Source organism: Canis lupus, chromosome 35 (genome assembly GCF_003254725.2).
Source record: "Canis lupus dingo isolate Sandy chromosome 35, ASM325472v2, whole genome shotgun sequence".
NCBI classification, from domain to species: Eukaryota; Metazoa; Chordata; class Mammalia; order Carnivora; family Canidae; genus Canis; species Canis lupus.
In genome coordinates, this window is record NC_064277.1 from 18,872,203 (window position 1) to 18,890,844 (window position 18,642).

Sequence of the window (18,642 nt, forward strand, 5' to 3'; positions counted from 1 at the left end):
AAAATGGGAGTCTTAAGTGGATTAGCTTTGCAATTTTGATATTCCATTCTACTGGAAGCATTTTCCAGTGTCATTAAACATTCTTCGAAATCATTTTCAGTAGACACACAGTAGTACCATAATTTAATCATATGCCTCTTTTTGGACCATGTAGGATGTTTCCAATTCTTCACTACCATTGACAGTAGTTGAACACGCTTATGAATAAATTTGATTTCCTTAAGGTAATTCAATTCCTAGGAATTTTTTTTTAATTCCTAGGAATTTATCCTATCACACAATATGATCTTTTAAAGACGACATTTATTTATTTGACAGAGAGAGAGAGAGAGCACATGCATGCAGGTACACGTAGGGGGAGGGGCAGAGGGAGAGAATCTCAAGCAGACTCCCTGCTGAGCACAGAGCCTGAAGCAAGGCTTGATCTCGTGACCCTGAGATCGAGACCTGAGCCGAAATCAAGAGTCAGATGCTTAACCAACTGAGCCACCCAAGAACCCCTACAATATGATTCTTTTCAAATGCAAAAATTCTTGCTTGAAATTTTATTGCCTTCTAGAATGGTTGTACCAATTTATACTCCCACTCTAAGTGTGTAAGAGTTCTCATTTCAGACCGTTTTCGAAAACACACAGGCAATTCAAATTGCCAACATCATAGGAGAGCAATTATCTGCCTGAATCTGGCCTAGCTTGCAAAGAGGAAATAAAGGTTCTTTTTGCTGCTTCCCTCATAAAACTCAATTTGTACCCTTCTGTGAGCAGAAAAGAAGAATCTGTTCACTATCTCAAACTTAAAAGGAATCAAGTACCAGGTTTATTACAAGCAATTGTTGAGCTTCCCCCAGGAGAACAGTAAATGTTCTGGTATTTTTAATAGCCCACATTCACAGAGAAAACACAAAGGATCTACCACTACATGTATTGATATAAACTGTATTAGCAACACCAATAAAACGTATCTTGTGTGTGATTCTCACCATTAATGCCAGTCCAGCCCATGAAAACTTGATTGCTTTCAGAATGATAAAATTTCAAGCCCCAGAATAATCTAAAGCATGAGTTTATGTGCTCCCCCAAATTAAAAACATATATATGTTGTTTGACACAAATACTTATCTCAACTAATCCCATTCAATTCCTTTCTGGGCTCTTATTCTAAAGATATAATAAAGCATACTAAGCACTTAGATTTGGATGCATGCTCCAGAGAGAATAGCTCTCTCATCAGGCTGCTTTAAAACACCAGGTTCAACATCAAAACGCTACTTTATTCCTCAGCAAAATAAGATTTTAAAACTGAATCCAATGGCAGTGCTAAACAAATTACATTCTGAAGGGGAGCTGGGGGGTTGCCTACATGTTCATCATTATAGAGCAGACATTGGTAAAGAATCTCTAACTGACAATTTGAGATTTAAAACATCTTGTCAATTTCAGGTTGGTCTGTATCTCTCCATTTGTTTATCCCAGAAGATGGATTTATGTCAGTGAGGCCCTTATGCATTTACGGTGGGAGTGGAAAAATAATGCTGCTTAACAATGTTCTGTAACTTAAAAATTAAAAAAAAAGGTACCCTCAAGAGCCAAACAGCATAACCACTGAGAGCTACAGGTAATAGACCTACCTTCTTTGTATCCTTTCCCACAGAGTCCCTTCTAGTTCAAATATTGTCAAAGATTTTATTTATTTAGAGAGAAAGTATATAAGCAGGAGGAGGAGGACAGGCAGAGGGAGAAAGAATCTTGAGCAGACCTCAAGCTGAGCATGGAGCCTGACATGGGGCTCAGTCTCACAACCCTGAGATCATGACCTGAACGGAGATCAAGAGTCAAAGCCTTCCTGACTAAGCCACCCAGGCATTCCCAAACATTCTATGGTCTTCTGTGTAATGTTAGCGACTTCTTAATACAAGGAGAGCAAAAAAAAGATGCCCAAGCACAAACATCACTTGAGGAAATGTGTCATGACCATGCTGCTGGAAGTCAAGCTGACAGTGATGGGTTTCCATTGTCCCCTGTTATCAAAGTCCCCAAATCCACCACATTTCACAAGCACACTGCTGTTTTCCACGAACGCCCTTTATGTTTTCCTACTGATAACTTCTGCCAGGTCTGGTTATACTAAAAACGATGTAATAATCATTCAAGAGTTTGCGGCTTTATGGATAGAACCTACAGAGAAGGAGGCGTGATCAGAAGGGGGAGAAATGGGGACAGTGAGGACATTCTTACCCTGCATGATCAGAAGCAGGGCACACCTGTTAGCCCATCAAAAGGCAAGCAGTCATAAAACACTGTGCACTGATGTCTGAGAGAGCTGCCATAACTGATTACCACAATTTGGGTGGCTTTAAACCAGAACATGATGGTCTCACTGTTTTCTGGAGGCCAGAAGTCTGAAATCAAGGTGTTGGCAGGGCTGGTTCCTTCTGGAGGCCAAGGAGGCCATGCTTTACTCCAGCTGCTGGTGGCTTCCGGCAGTCCTTGGAGCTCCCTAGCCTACAGCTACCTCACCCTTATCTCTGCCTATGTCTTCACCTGGCCTTCTCCCCACTATGCATCCCTGGCATCTGTGTCTCCTATGGCCTTAGAAGGACCCCACCAGCCATAATGAATTGAGGGCCTACCCTAATCTAGTATGTCCTCATCTTAACTAGTTATACCTACAAAGATCCTATTTTCAAAGAATGTGTTCTGAGACTGAGTTCAACCCAGTTCACAATGATATGCTCATGTGTGAATTCCCCATACAGACTTATAGTTCGTAAGTAAGTACCTGCCACAGCCTTTGCTCGTCCCTCCCTCCTGTGACCCGGCCTGGCATGCTCAGGGTTCTCCATCAGCATCTGCCAAGTGATAAATGAATGCACCTCTTGATTCAGCACCAAAGCCTCTCCTTGGAGCTTGGGTCAGCTGAGTGATAGATTCTCCCTTACATGAGCCCTGCGTGCCACCTCCAGAGTCACTGCCTCTGATGTGGACTGAGAAGGTAAAACAAAGTCAAGATACGCACACTGCAGAGTGACCTGAGAACAGAATCCTGCCCAGCTCTAGTCCTCCCCCATTCCCTTCCAGACTCTTACCCACTTTACATTCAGCACCCACTACTTGTAACACACCCAACTTGCCTTAGTCCCTTTCCAAAGGACCCAGCCAAGATTTAGAGAAACTACTCTCTCTCCTTTCACATCCACATATAATCAGTTCTACTCAAGTTCAAACCGGAATAAGTCAGTTTGGGAATAAAACATATATGACACTAGACAAGCATATAGATCAATTGGTGAAAGCAGAAGCACCCCTGCCCTCTAACTCCAAACATTGTGCACTGGGATCTCAGGGGGTCGGATTTACAGGTGACAGGCGGCACCAGCCATGAAAGCCACATGAGAGCCCTCCTCCCAGGCAGGGTCCAAAATGCAATGAACAACAGGAGGAAGAAGAAGGGGATGGGGGAAGGAGCAGGTGGCAATCAGGGAAAGCTTTGTAAAGCAGCGATTTTGAGCTGGGTTGTAGAAAGTGCAGTAAGAGATTTCCACACAGACAAGGGTAAAAATGGGCCTTCTAACCAGAGGAATGAGCAAGGCATACACACAGAGACATGAACCAGCCCAGCGTGCGTGCAGGCCGTAAGCTCTCCTGCAATGCTGCCATATGCAGTACACAGCAGGAGAAGACCACAGGAGAATCGGGTCCAGATCATCATCTGCTTTGATATTTTAGAGCTCGCTCTGGTTGGTATAGACAGCACAGACCGGACAAGGGGTAGGGTGAAATGAGAGGCCAGTTGGGAAAGATGCAGACATGCGGTGGTCCAAAGTGGTGGCAGAGGACACACAGACAGCAGTGTCTGGAGCCTAGTGACGGCCAGGCTGCCTGCCTGATAGGACCTGGGGACAGAGGAATGTGGGAGGTAAAGGAGAGCAAGGCAGGTTTCTGGGACCTCGATAGGCACCTGTCACAATTCTGTGCTCTTGTATTGCTGCTTCCTCTGCCTGAAGCACCCTTCCTCCTACCTAAGTGATGGTGCCTTCCACACCTGGCACTGTGCCTAGCAAAGTGGGGTCTCAAAAACTCTTGCAGAAGTAAATAAATGAATATATGTTTCATGCCCCCCAAAAGAAAAGATGATATGGGTGAGAAACAGGTAATAATCTACTTGGGGTTGAAGTCAAAGCTTTTTGTTCACTATCTCAACTCAGTATAGCTGGAGGAGCTCCTTAACTGCAGCTCCTGCAGCACTGGAAAAAGAACTGACAAATTAACTCCAGTATTTCACAGAGTCATTTACCAAACACCTAATAAGTCAGGAGCTCTTCTAAGGGTGTGTGTGTGTGTGTGTGTGTGTGTGTGTGTGTGTGTGTATGTGTGGAGGTCGAGGGTGGGGGGTGTTACAGTTTGGGGGTAAAACCAAAAAATGAAGTTTGTTGACCAAACACTAGGGTTAGTTAAGTTATAATCACTGTTTAAAGATTCTTTTTAATGCTGTAACTTCCTGGCTTGTTGTCTTTGGTGCTAACATGATTTTTCCAAGACACATTATGAGAAAGTAAAATGTGAATCTGGACACCTGGGTGGCTCAGTTAAGCGTTAAGCGTCTGCCTTCAGCTCAGGTCATGATCTCAGGGTCCTGGGATCAAGCCCGCATCAGGCTCCCTGCTCAGCGGGAGTTTGTTTCTCCCTCCTCCCTGCGCCTGACCCCTGCTCATGCTCTCTTTCTCTCTCTCAAATAAATAAATAAAATCTCTTTTAAAAAAGAGTTTGTGAATTCGTCTCAGAAAGACTGAACAACTGCACCCCGCAACTATGGGGAGGGGAATGCAGAAAGGAGACTAGCCAAAGAGAAATGTCAGATCTCAGAAGCCCAAGACTGAGAGAACTGATGCCTGAAAGAGGAAACCACAAACACAGAAAACTTAAGGACAACCAACAGTCCTGGTGCCTCAAAGCAACACCTCTGCCTTCTGGAGCCTCTTCATGGTGGAACCGTGGAGCTGCATGAGCAGCAAGGTTTACAGAAACAAGCTGTGAGTTGCAACCCCTTTATTTTATTACCCATTCTCCAAGAACTCATGGAATGAAGCCCAATCCAACCTGAGTGGAGAAAACAGGCTTTCCCTGACCTCGGATTGCTGCAGAAAACAGGCCCGAGCTCCTGGGGAAGTAACATGGCTATCAGACAATGTGTTATGAGAGGTCTCTCTGCATACTGTCCACTCCTCAAGATTCATAAAACGCTGTTCCTACACAAAGAGCAACAGAGCACAAAATTTTCACTTCTCTCTCTACAGTCTTCACCACGTGACCATCAGGAGAGGGTTGGTCCACTAGATCAAGGCCATGGTGACAGAAAGAAGTTTTTACAACTGGTATGGAGACCCTTGCTGTGCTATGGTATTACCTTCTAGTTGCCAGAAGTCTAGGGAATCTGGGGGAGGGGCCAGGGCAGCCAGGGGACATGCTCAAGGGGGTCTGTTCATCAGCTAGTTTGAGATTTTTTTTTTATTATTATTCATGATAGACAGACAGAGAGAGAGAGAGAGAGAGGCAGAGACACAGGCAGAGGGAGAAGCAGGCTCCATGCCGGGAGCCCGACGCGGGACTCGACCCCGGACTCCAGGATCGCACCCTGGGCCAAAGGCAGGCGCCAAACCACTGAGCCACCCAGGGATCCCCTCATCAGCTAGTTTGGAAGAATTTCCATATTATTAAAAATTAGGATGAGATAAACACCCTGTGTGAGGAGCCTTAGGATAGGGCTTGGAAAAACTTTTCTGTAAAGAGCAAGACAGTAAATCTTTTAAGCTTTGTGGGTCATATGGTTTTGTCACAACTACACAAGTCTTACCACTGTAAGCCAGAGACAGCACATAAATGAGTCCGTGCCTTGCTGTGTTCCAACGTAACTACAAAAAACAGGCAGCAGGAGAGATACAGCACAGGGGCCATATGCAACATGTATGCAACCCCTACCTTGCAACACGGCAGAGCTAGTGGTCCCGCAGACCAATCAAATCTTCTACCCCAACCTCATCAGTCTTACCAACTGATTTAACCAACCACCAAGGAGTCTCCTGTGTAGGCTTGATCTTTACAGACCCCAAGAGAGTAAGTCAGAGTCTGCAGGCAAAGGACCCCGCCCCCCAGCCAAATTAAGATACTCACCCAGAAAAATCTGTAGTGAGGATTCCATAGTGGAAGATGTATATTCGGCTGATGTGGCATATGGTCAGGTATCCCATTGCTACCAAAAAGGTGTATCTGAAACCAAAAGCAGGGAGGATCAGATGATGACGCAAGGGAATGACAATTTTCTCCATCCTCTCCTTCACTCCCCATATGCAATCCATCACAAAGTCCTCTCTGCTCTATCTGCAAGCCTGTCCATGCGCTCCCCTCACTTTTGCATTCGTTGCCTGGAACCCTTCATCCTTTGTCACGGGGACCATGACAGGACAATGGAGTCACCCAGGAAGCTTTACAAACTGCAGATGCCTTGGGACTCGCCCTCAATATTCAGGCTTAATTGGTACAAGTTACACCCAGCAGGTGTAATTCCATTGTGCAGCCGGAGCTGGGAAGCACTGACCTGGAAGGTCTTGCACTCAGATTCTCCTCTTCACAACCATCGCATTTACACAAGATCTTTGTAAAATACAGACCAGTATTACACTGCTGACCACTCCCTTCATGAAACACTTTGTTTTCTTGGCTTCTATTCTTCTTATCTGCTTCCTACTTCTCTAGTTAATTCCTCCATGGCTCTGCTCAGCTTATCTTACTCCGCTTACTCCTTAGGTGTTAGCATTCCCAGTGCTCTGCTCAGGGGACCCTCCCTGCCCAAGCCTGAGGCTTCAGTTACCACAGACTCGGATCGTTCTGTGGCTTCCTTCAGAGACCAGCCCTGAACATGGTACAAACCAGCAACATGCACGCATACCCATACACATGCATGGGCACCATTCAGAATATTCATCAATCTGTAATCATACATAAATGTATGACATTAAAGGACAAAAATGCAACTGAGTCAAACTTGAAGATGTAATTATCTTTATTAAGTGATGTGTTGATCTAGTACCAGCACCCCATCTAGGAAGTAGAGGGGAGCTCCAAGGAGTGGTACAAAATGGAAGATTTCTACAGGAAGAAGAGTAGAATGAGGAAGTGACCAAGAAAAGAGAAGGAGTTGTTTCAGGCAAGGCCACTTTCCCTTAAAGGGAAGTGTCTTACTGTGCAGATGGCCTCCCCTTCCCTTTGGGGGACGGGGAGGGCCCACGTGACGGAGCCTCCTTGGTGCTAGCCAGATAATTCCTGGCTGACCGGTGAAGACATATTTCTGGGAGTTAAAACTGCAGGGAGGTTAGGTATTAAGCCCCTGTTTGGTGAGTTGGCCTAAGTGACTCCATGTGGGTCTATGGGTTTTTGTTTTTGTTTTTAAACAGATTGTATTTATTTATTTGACAGAGAGATAGAGACAGAGAACACAAGCAGGGGGAGGCAGTGGGAGGAGAAGCGGGCTCCCTGCTCAGGACACCAGGCTCAATCTCAGGATCACAACTCAAGTCAAAGGCCCAACCAATGAGCCACCCAGGCGCCCCTAAGGTTTTCTTTTTAACAGTGATAATCTAATTAACCATTGTCTCCCCTACTAGATCAAAAGCCCCATGAAAGCAAGAATGTTTTGCGTGTTTCATTCACAAGAACAGACTACTGCATACTGCATGCACCAACAACTAAATGTTACCAGTCTTAAAAGCCTGTGATGGGTCCCACTGTCCAGTCACATCAAAAATCCTAAATGCAGGGCAGCCCCGGTGGCCCAGCAGTTTAGCACCGCCTTCAACCCCAGGTGTGATCCTGGAGACCCGGGATTGAGTCCCACGTCAGGCTCCCTGCATGGAGCCTGCTTCTCTCTCTCTCTCTCTCTCTCTCTCTGTGTGTGTGTGTGTGTGTGTGTGTGTGTCTGTCCTGAATAAATAAATAAATAAAATCTTAAAAAAAAAAACTCTTAAATGCAGCCTGTGATGTGCTTCACACACTAAGCTCTACCTTTCCCTTCTACAGTCATCTCCTGCCACACTCCACAAACACCTTACGTTCAAACTCCACTGGCTGCTCACTCTCCACAATTACAGACTCCATTTTCAGGCCAAATGCCTTCCACATGCCCCTTCCCCTGCCTGCAACCCCATTCCCCATCCTCTAGCCCACCTGCGAACTGCCTAATTAAGGTAAGGCTCAGCTCCCAGTCAGGCCCCTGGCGCTGGCTTGCCCCATCCCTTCCACCCCACCTCCAGCACAATTCATTGCTCCACTGCCAGTATTTCTCTAGCACTGCATGCAACATACATAATTATAATGCTGCAATTATATGCACGTGTCTGTTATGCCAACTCACTGTGACCTTGAGCATCCCAACTCTTGACCATAGAAGGGGTTCATGCACTATTAGTTAACATGAACTGAAATGAGTACATTCAACATTTTAAATGGCTCAGGAACTCCTCAGAAATAGACATAAATGCAGAAGGTATAACATTTTTAAACATGGGTCATAAAACAGGGGAGATATATATTCTCATATCAAATTATTATTGAACTTCACAAATCCTCATTAAAATAACTCGTGAAGACCAGCGTAACCTACGGAATAGTGAAATAGGAATAATAAAAATTCATTTGGTAGCAAGGGAGAACCAGACAGTGAGCGTGAAGGAGTTCTGTAAACTCTGAAGCACTATGTGACTTTATGTTCTTTTTACTGTTATTTACAAAGATGTTATGACACACACACACAAAAAGACTTGCCCTGCCTCAGGTTCACCCTTAACCCTTTCCAAGACAGGAAGGTGGTGAACAAAGCAACTGACTAACAGAAAGCAACTCTCTGAAGAGCTGAGCAGAAATAGAATGTAATTAGGCCTTTCTGCCTCCAGCCTCTGTTTCTTTCTCCAGCCAGTTCGTGAGGGTCAAGGCAAAAGCAAAAAGCCAAATCAGAAGACAAATTCTCGCAGGGCCCTTTTGAATGCAACCATGCCTGAGTCCTCTTTCTCCTCAACATGAACTATACCCATACCTTCCTCTGCCCCTTCACCCAGAGGGAAAAGCAAGTTCAACTCACTTCTTATAAAAAGAGCTATCTATCAAGGATGGTGCCAAGTACTATGGCCCAATACAACAGGGCAATGTATTCATCCTCTACACAAACCTGAAAAATCTAAGGAATCCAGGAGTGGTAGAGAGAGTACATATTCTGGAGACAGACCAACATGATTTCAAATCCCAACCATGGCCAAACTCATGTGAGAAGTCCAGAGAGTAGTTATTTTAGGAAGAAGGGGTGTGGTAGAGATTGGGACTGAGCGATGATAATATTTCCCTACTGACCTGGGTGATGATAACATGGATATATTCAGTTTGTGAAAATTCATTGATCTGTATACCTATTACTTCTCTGAGCTTTCATTTCCTCACCTTGGCGGGCAGGGGAGGGGGCGAGTGAGGACCTAAATCCCATAGGACTGTCCTAGAAAGAATATATTTGCAATAATGATATGAAATATTAAATATATTAAATGATACACTAAATAAGACTTTAGATATTAAAAATAATGAAAACTATTTAAAGGAGCTTGGCTTAGTTAGCACTGGGCATAAAGCAGTACCCCCTACAACTGGTCACATTATCACATTCCGTGTCAGTCTTGGGAGATACAAACTATATATTCTGTTCCAGTTGATTCAGATATGATAAATTAACACCTATGATTTCTGTCCAATATAGTGGCTTTGGAAGGAAACAGACCTGGTGCCCCAAGAATTCTCTAGACAAAGACAGATAGGATATGTTCAGAAATGGGTTAACTCCCCATAGCAGCAAAGACTGACCTTCCCCAGCCATATGACAGAATTCTTATAATTCAGCAAGGGGAAGGAAACAATTCACAAAGAATCATGAAATCCTGATCCTGAAGAAAACTAAAGTTCAAGCCCTTCATTTTATGGGAAATCTAATGTGCATAGAAGCTGTGTGAACTTTCTGAACTCATGCTGCTAGAAAGAGCCAGATTTCCAGTCTAATGCTCTTTCCTTGCATCAATAGGAAGCAACTTCTCTTCGTCATGAATGATGAACCACTCCCTACTTTTGCTGTCTTGGCAACTACACAAGCAAAGAAAGAAGGGAAGAACTCGTTCTGGCGTCCTTTCTGGTCTTATGACACGGCCCTCTGCTACCACAATATTATTATGGTGAAACACTCATAGCCTGTCAGTAAACCACTTGCTTGGCCAAGGCTGGAGTGTTCCATTCCTGGCCAGAGACCAACACTGGGCCCAGCCTGGAACAAGTGTGAGTGCAGGCTCCTGACCCTCCGAAAAATGGTCCACACCCCATCAGCATCCCACAAGTGTGGCCAGAGCTGACAAATCACAATTTGCAAAGCAGTTAAAAATGTGCTATAGAGATGCAACAACATTTTTATCAACTGTTGAATTGCTCTGAAACTCAAGTTGGGGAAAAGCCAGACATTTTCACCCTCCGCTAAAAACAGCATTTTGTCATAATATGAAGCATTCCCAAAACCTAGGCTTAGAAATGTGGATTTCCTATTTCCCTTCTGAAGGAGTGACACTATCCCCTTCAAGGAAGGCATTCAGAAGAGAGGTGATTACCATCCAGTTTTTCAGAGCTCATCTGGACAAAAGTTGGGTGAAAACACAATTCAAAATCATGCAAATATATTTTTCCTTGAAAACCAGAAATTTATTTTGAGTACTTTACACAATTATACACTAAAAAGTTAAATTCCAACAATTTTCAAAAGGAAAACCATCATGCTAACAGCCTTATTAATCAGAGAGCCTTCTGAAGCTGATGTAAGGCACCCGCTTTTTCAGAGAAGCCATCAGAAAAGAAGTCATAACAGGGTAAATGTCTTTTCAAAGATACTCAGTCATTCATTCCATAAATATTGAGTCTTTACTTGTGCCAGGTATTGTTCTAGGCTCTGAGGATACAACTGTGAACTTTGTTTCCATAGAGCTTACATTCCAGCATTACTGAAAGGCAGTATTAATACTGAGGTTTTTTACAGACCATGGGAAACAGAGATAAAGCTAAATAGATGATACCCAGGTGTCTGAATCAATAATCCAAGCATGTTGCCTTCAAGGCAGAATTAAGTTACTTTTGTACTTTTGAATGAAAGTAAGAATTAAGTTACTTTTGTACTTTTGAATGAAAGTATCATGGTAAGAATACTTCTGCTCTTAACATTTTATTGTACATATTTTAAGTACAGAAAGTTTCGACATAGGTACACTGCTGGAAAACCACAGCCAAATTCAAGGTAACATATCCATCACCCCCATGCTTCTTCCTGCCTCTCTGATTACTTCCACGTCTCTCTGTACCGTCCCACCCAGGTAAGCTCTGATCTGCTCTCTATCACTACAGGTAAGTTTGCATTTTCAAGAACAGAATTTGTGTGGCTTCCTTCTTCCTGCATATTTATTTCAAGGATTCATCCATGTGATTGTGTGTTATCAGTCATTCATTCCTTTCTATTGCTGAGTAGTATCCCACTGTGGTGGCCATTTGGACTGTTTCCAGTTCGTGGCTACCACAGGGCTGCTTCTACTTTGACACCTGAGACTTCCCACCACTTTTGCAAAGCTTCCTCTGAATACTTCCAGTGTTTAAGGGCCCCCCTCTCTCTTTCTGATATCCCAGAGATATGGGATATTCCACTTAGGATATGCCACTGTGGCAGGCAAATAGGGAAGGTGCCCCTTTATCCTGGAAACACATTTCAGAGGTCATGAAAAACCTCACCTTGCCTGGTTCACTCCCAGAATCTTACCTGTGAATACTGGATACGCTTGCAGTGACCATGATCCCATAGCACATTAACACCAGCACAAAAAGATGTAGAGAGTACCTTTAAAACATTATGGAGAGAAGGGGGAACACTGAATACACTCGGAATTAGCATACCTACTGGATACCCATGCTCCTGCTCAGCACCCCCCCCCCCCGGCAAAAAGCATGTGATCCATTACCTCGTGTTTATGTAAGAGAAAATAAATCAAGTATTTTTGCTCTGTGTAATTAAGGTACTACATCTTGAAATGACAGGAGGAAGTCATGGCATGGTCTGCCAACTGCAGTGCTAGTGATGTCAAGAGCCCATAAATGGAATGCTGATGCTTTTGCACACATACAGCTGAGAATGCAGAAGAGTTCTTTTCTCAAAACTTATTGTTATTGTTGTTTTGCTTTTAAAACACCAGGACCCTAAAATCTTTAAAAAGGTGGTGGGGGGGGGCAGCCTGGGTGGCTCAGCAGTTTAGCGCCACCTTCAGCCCAGGGTCTGATCTTGGAGACCCGGGATCGAGTCCCACTTCGGGCTTCTTGCATGGAGCCTGCTTCTCCCCCTGCCTGTGTCTCTGCCTCTCTCTCTCTCTGTGGGTCTCTCATGAATAAATAAATAAAATCTTAAAAAAAAAAAATCAGGACTCAAACTGACCTTTCCCAGATATCAAGATTTTCACCTGACAGCTGATTCAAAATATGTATCATCCTTTCTCAAATTTTTATTGAAGAGTAGTATTCTAGTATTCTGAATGAATTCACAAATTTAGGTTGTATGTTGTATGTCTAGAAATGTTGGTTCCTAAAATTTTTTCCCTGAGAAGTGTCACTCCCACGGTAACCGGTCCATTTATGTAGTGGAGAAGTGTCATCTATGGGCTCTCTCTGTTGAGCTATGACTCGCATTTCCTCAAACCAGCACTAAAACTATTATTCTACTCCAGGCATAGGACTAACACCGATTAGCTCTAGCAGTAATGCAAGAAAAACACCATCAATATCTACAACAGATAGGAAAGGTCCCTCACCCAGAAAATGAAACCTTGATCCATTTACATGACCCAGGGTGAAATCAATAGAAGCATAACTTATAGAAAAATTCACTGAACTGACTTCTAACGGGTAGTTTATTGGTTCTAGGTTCTTACCGCTAATGGACATTCCTGGAACATCTCCATTAGTTTATAATAACAGTAAATATATTTCTTTCCTTGGTGCCTGGGAAATGCCAAGGGTATTGCCACAAAGAGTATTACCCAAAGGATAAAGATTAGTATTCCTGAGGCTCATACTCACCAGCCAAAACAAAAGATGACAAAATAGATGCCAAAAATGGTGACAAGTGCGTGCCGGACATCGGGACTGGTTTTACCAGGACTTAAGTAGATGCGGAACCAGAAAGCAGCAAACAAAGCAAAGAGCTGGCATGCCACAAAATTCACCTGTACAGGGGAAAAAAGAGAGAGAGAGAGAGAGAGAGAGAGAGAGAGAGTCAAAACCTTTACCCTTTTACCTGTGTAAGTTCTCTTTACTCTTTTCAGATTTCCAGAGCAAAGGGCCTCTAAGACTTGGCCTTGGATTTTTTTCTCAGCAGCGTGTTCATTTGGAAAAGGTTTAGGGGCTAAAAATTAACCATGCCTTCATCTGGTGTAAGAAGTGAGGAACCTGAGTTATGTTTCCAATCCTTTAAAACTAGCCAAGGTTGCTTTTCCACCCATACAAAGAGGGCTTTTTTTTTTTTTTTTTTATTGGTGTTCAATTTACTAACATACAGAATAACACCCAGTGCCCGTCACCCATTCACTCCCACCCCCCGCCCTCCTCCCCTTCTACCACCCCTAGTTCGTTTCCCAGAGTTAGCAGTCTTTACGTTCTGTCTCCCTTTCTGATATTTCCCACACATTTCTTCTACCTTCCCTTATTTTCCCTTTCACTATTATTTATATTCCCCAAATGAATGAGAACATATAATGTTTGTCCTTCTCCGACTGACTTACTTCACTCAGCATACTTACCTGGCAGGGGAGATACCATGATCACAAAGAGGGCTTTTTAATGTAAAAGGACCTCAGTGATGGTGAGGTCAGTTTACTGGGTCTCTTTTGCCCCACCCCATGCTCACCCACAGCATGATCTTAAAATAAAGCACGTGTTCCCTTAGGGACACAAATGAATCAAATCCATGACGCTGTCTTCATTTAATACCTAAGAAACTAAATCCGTCTCTCCAAAGTAATCATCAGCTGTTTTGACTCTAGTTTTTCTCATTTTTTTAAGATTGTATCTGTTTATTTGAGAGAGAGAGTATGGGCATAACTTGAGGGGAGGGGAGGGAGAAGGAGAAGCAGACTCCCTGATGAGCAGGGAGTCTGACACGGGGCTTGATCCCCAGACCCCGGGATCATGACCTGAGCCTAGGACAGACTTAACCTACTGAGCCCACCCAGGTGCCCCTAATTTTTCTCATTTTAAATTAACACCAAATCAACAAGACCATTGGTCAAGTCCAAGGGGTAGCGTTAAAAATCCATATATAAAACAAAAGAACCTCGGGGTGCCTGGGGGCTCAATCAGTTAACCACCGTCTGCCTTCAGCTTAGGTCATTATCCCAGGGCCCTAGGATGGAGCCCCAGGTCGGGCTCCCTACTCAGCGGGGAGCCTGCTTCTCCCTCTCCCTCTGCCCCTCCACCCTTGTTTATGCTCTCCCTCCTTCTCAAATAAAGTCTCAAAAAAAAAAAAAAGAAGAAGAAATTAGCCTCCCTTTAAACTTCCTGCCAATTATGCAAAACAGGCAACAAATTCCCTAGAAAAATCCCATTGATTTCTCTGTCAAAAATATTAGACCTAAAGGAATATATAAAATAATTCCCTGATACCCATGGGAAAGATCAGCTGATCTTTCAAGTGATGTAACCATCAGCGACAACCGGAAAAGTGGATCAACCTTCTCAAGAGTATTCAGAATGAAAACTTCACTTTTAGAAGACACTTAACATAAAAGGGAGCAAGGATATAGATATCTATATAGAGCCTCAAATTTAGTCTCCACAGTCCCTTACACTACAGAAAACTGTGGCTGTTGGTGAAATTCATTAGGGCTGTCGCCGCGGTGGGGCTGGAGGGGGCAACATCGGTGCCCCCTGAGTTCATTTTGTTTTCCCAGTAAAAATCAAGGCTACTATGGACTCCTGATAATCCACAGAAATGCTTTTGAAGAATATTTTGTTTCATTTTTTTATTTATTTTATTATTACCATTTTATTAGGCTCCATGTCCAGTACGGAGCCCAACTCGGAGCCTGAACTCACAACTCTGAGATCAAGACCCGAGCCAAAATCAAGAGTCAGCTACTTAACCGAGTCATCCAGGCAGCCCTTCTGTGTCGTTTTTAAAAATTGTGAATTCCCACCGCCCTCTATTAGAAGATCATTCTTCACTGAAGTTTCCAAAAACTATACCCGCTCTTAACTGCCATCGCTTTCTTGTTTTTTCAAATATTTTATTTATTTTTTTCATGAAAGACACAGAAAGAGAGGGAGAGACATAGGCAGAGGGAGAAGCAGACTCCCTGCAGGGAGCCCGATGTGAGACTCGATCCCAGGACCCAGGGATCACACCCTGAGCCAAAGACAGAAGCTAAACCACTGAGCCACCCAGGTGCCTCTGCCACCACTTTTTATCCTGAAAGCCAGAGAGGAGGTGAATTGTGATCCGAGCCTACGTTACGGTCATACCTTTTTTTTTTTTTAACTTAAATGCAATTGCCAACATACAGTACATCATTAGTTTCAGATTTAGAGTTCAATAATTCATTCATCAGTTGTGGATAAAACCCAGTGTTCATCACATCACGTGCCTAGCTTAATGCCCACCACCCAAGTATCCCATCTCCCCAAGAAGTCCTACCTTTTTATGTTGCCTAAATACACCAACAGCAACCCTCTCTCACACACACACACCCAATGGAGAGAAAAATAACCATCTTAGCAAGGTTCAAAATATAAAGGAATTGGCAACCATAAAGTTGAAGTTAGGATCATCTGTAGGTGATCAATCAAATATTCTTTCATTCTCTCAGCCACAGAGGAACATAGTCATTTAGGAGAGCATCCAAGGGGAAATCTGTTCCATAACTTTGGGTTGGCCAGTAATTACTGAGTGCCCCTGCACATGAGGAATGATCCAAAGGGTAGAGTAGTGCTTTCTCAAGTGTAGTCCCCAGACCAGCAGCATCAGCATCACGTGGATAACTGTCAGAAATGCAAATTCTTATGTCCCACCTGAGACCTACTAAATTAGATGTTCTCAAGGTGGGCTGCTTTAAAGGCCCCCCAAGGGATGGTGATGCACAGTTACTTTGAGACGCAGTGAGATAGAGGAGAAAGGAGCCACCGCCCTTACCTTCAGGAGCTTATACTCTGAGAAAGGAGGGTAACAACCTACAAGTGATCATAAAGTAACAATAACATTGTGTGAACTTACTACATTATCATTCTCTTATATTATGTGCCCTTTAGATCCAAAGTAAGTAACAAGAAGTTTCATGGCTAAGGAAGGAGGAGACTCAGGCTAATAATCAGGAGGAAAAAAATGTTTAGGTAAGAACTGGAAGGCAAAGGGGGAGGTGGTGGTTAAGGACATTAAAAATACTGCTGCTGGGGTCCCGTCCCCAGGCCTTCTGATATAACTGGCCTGGCATCAGGACTTTCTGATGCATCCAGATGGTTCTGGTAAGCAGGCAAGATAGAGAACACCTGCTTTAGCAGACTAAAAGATAGAGACCCCCCCCCCCACACACACACACACACAGAGGTACCCAGGAGGAACTAGGCTTTCCCAGAAAGAAGAAAGGCACAAGTAGAGGATGGGAGGATGGGACCATAAAGGCTGCAGGGCAGGGATGAGATGGAACAGATTTAAGCTTGGTGGCTGTCACTCAGCTGGCCCAGACTTCCTCAGCCCCCCGACAGTCATCAGCTGGGTTGTCTTAAAGAAAGTGGGTCCCTGCTGCCCTCCAAGGAAGAATAAGGCTCACCGTGCAAAAATTCCATCTCATCTTGTCATTCCAGCGATCGATAAAGAAATGAAGAAGTGAAGACTGCTTGGGTCACTGACGCTATCTGCCATCTTTCAGCCACCATAATCTCACCTGGACCTGACTGAATGCCCTAGTTCTGACTCTCAGGTATCAGCTGGGCAGCCTTAGGTAATTCCTTGAATAATTCTACAAACATTCACAGGTTGACTCTACATGCCAGGTACTGGGGATAGCGGGCAAGAAACTGTCACTACCACCAAGTCAAGAAGACTGACACGCTCTGGGTTTCAGTTTTTTTGGAGGGGGTTGCCAAACGTGATTTGGTAGACCTGGTCTCTAATGTCTTTTCTGGCTCTAATGGCCCCTGATGCTAATCTAACCTGAATCCTTTAACTGTTAGTAGTTCATGTTTAAATGCAATACTTCGCTAGGGACTGCAAGCTTCCTCCTCCACACAGACACAACCCACTCCCTCATCCTCTTCCCGGGAGTGAGTCATGGACGGCTATCTGAATGTTCCCTGGCAAACTGTTCCAAGGCAAAAGTGGAAACACAGCAGCACTGCTTAGTTCTACAGGAGGCTTCTAACAGAACTGCTTTTCCACTATCAGATGTATATCTTAAAAGGCACAAATTGAACCAGTTAGACACCACTTCGCACCCATTAGAATGGCTATTATTTAAAAAAAGAAATACATGTTGGCAAGGATGAGGACATTAGAACACTTCTGCATTGCAAGTAGGAATGTAGGATGGTGCAGCCACTGTGGCGGTTCTCCAAAAAATTAAACCTACCATTATACATTATATATATGATCTGGCAAATCCACTTCTGGGTATTTACTCAAAAGAACTGAAAGTGGGGTCTTGAAGATATATTTCTTCACCCATGTTTGTAACAGCTCTATTCACAATAGCCAAAAGGTGGAATCAACCCAAGCATCTATCAACGGATGAATGGATAAACAAAATGTGGTATAACAGGAGATCCCTGGGTGGCTCAGCGGTTTAGCGCCTGCCTTTGGTGCAGAGCATGATCCTGGAGTCCCGGGATCAAGCCCCACATCGGGCTCCCTGCATGGAGTCTGCTTCTCCCTCTGACTGTGTCTCTGCCTCTCTCTCTCTCTCTGTGTCTCTCATGAATAAATAAATAAAATCTTTTTTTTAAATGTGGTCTAATACACAATGGAATATTATTCAGCCTTGAGATGGGAGAAATTCTGACATATGCCACAACATGGATAAACTTTGAGGGCATTAAGCTAAGTGAATAATGCAGTCACAAAAGGAAAACTATTGTATGACTCCACTTAAATGAAGCACCTAGAATACAGCAGTTAAATTCATTGAGACTGAGAGTAGAAAGGTGATTCATAGTAGACAGACTGAGGGGTGGGGGGAATGGGGTTATTATTTAACAGATACAGAGTTTCAGTTTTGCAAGATAAAAAGAATTCTGGAGATGGGTGGTGGTGATGGTTGCATAACAATGGGAATGTGCTTAATGCCACTGAGCTGCACTGTATGCTTACAAATAGTTAAAATGGAAGGTTTTATATTTTGTCTATTTTACCACAAAATTTTTTTTTAAACTATAGGCTGAAGCATGATACCAATTTCTTTGCATTTGCTACTTCATATCAACTCTAGTAGCTGGAATGAACTATGACCATCTCTGCAGCCGATGGGGGCAGGCTGCCATGACACTAATTCATATAGGAACA

General features: G+C 43.7%; 1 protein-coding gene across 2 annotated transcripts in view; it reads right to left on the bottom strand.

The window, feature by feature from the left end:
- The window catches only part of MBOAT1 (membrane bound O-acyltransferase domain containing 1), a 115,113-nt gene that overhangs the window by 43,375 nt on the left and 53,096 nt on the right, over nt 1–18,642 (bottom strand). For both annotated transcript variants that reach the window (XM_025443533.2, XM_025443543.3), the window contains exons 2-4: nt 13,176–13,321; nt 11,869–11,946; nt 6,168–6,263 (exon numbers count right to left, since the gene is read on the bottom strand). In XM_025443533.2, coding sequence (XP_025299318.1) covers nt 6,168–6,263; nt 11,869–11,946; nt 13,176–13,321 — 320 coding nt within the window. The remainder of the gene's footprint in view (nt 1–6,167; nt 6,264–11,868; nt 11,947–13,175; nt 13,322–18,642) is intronic.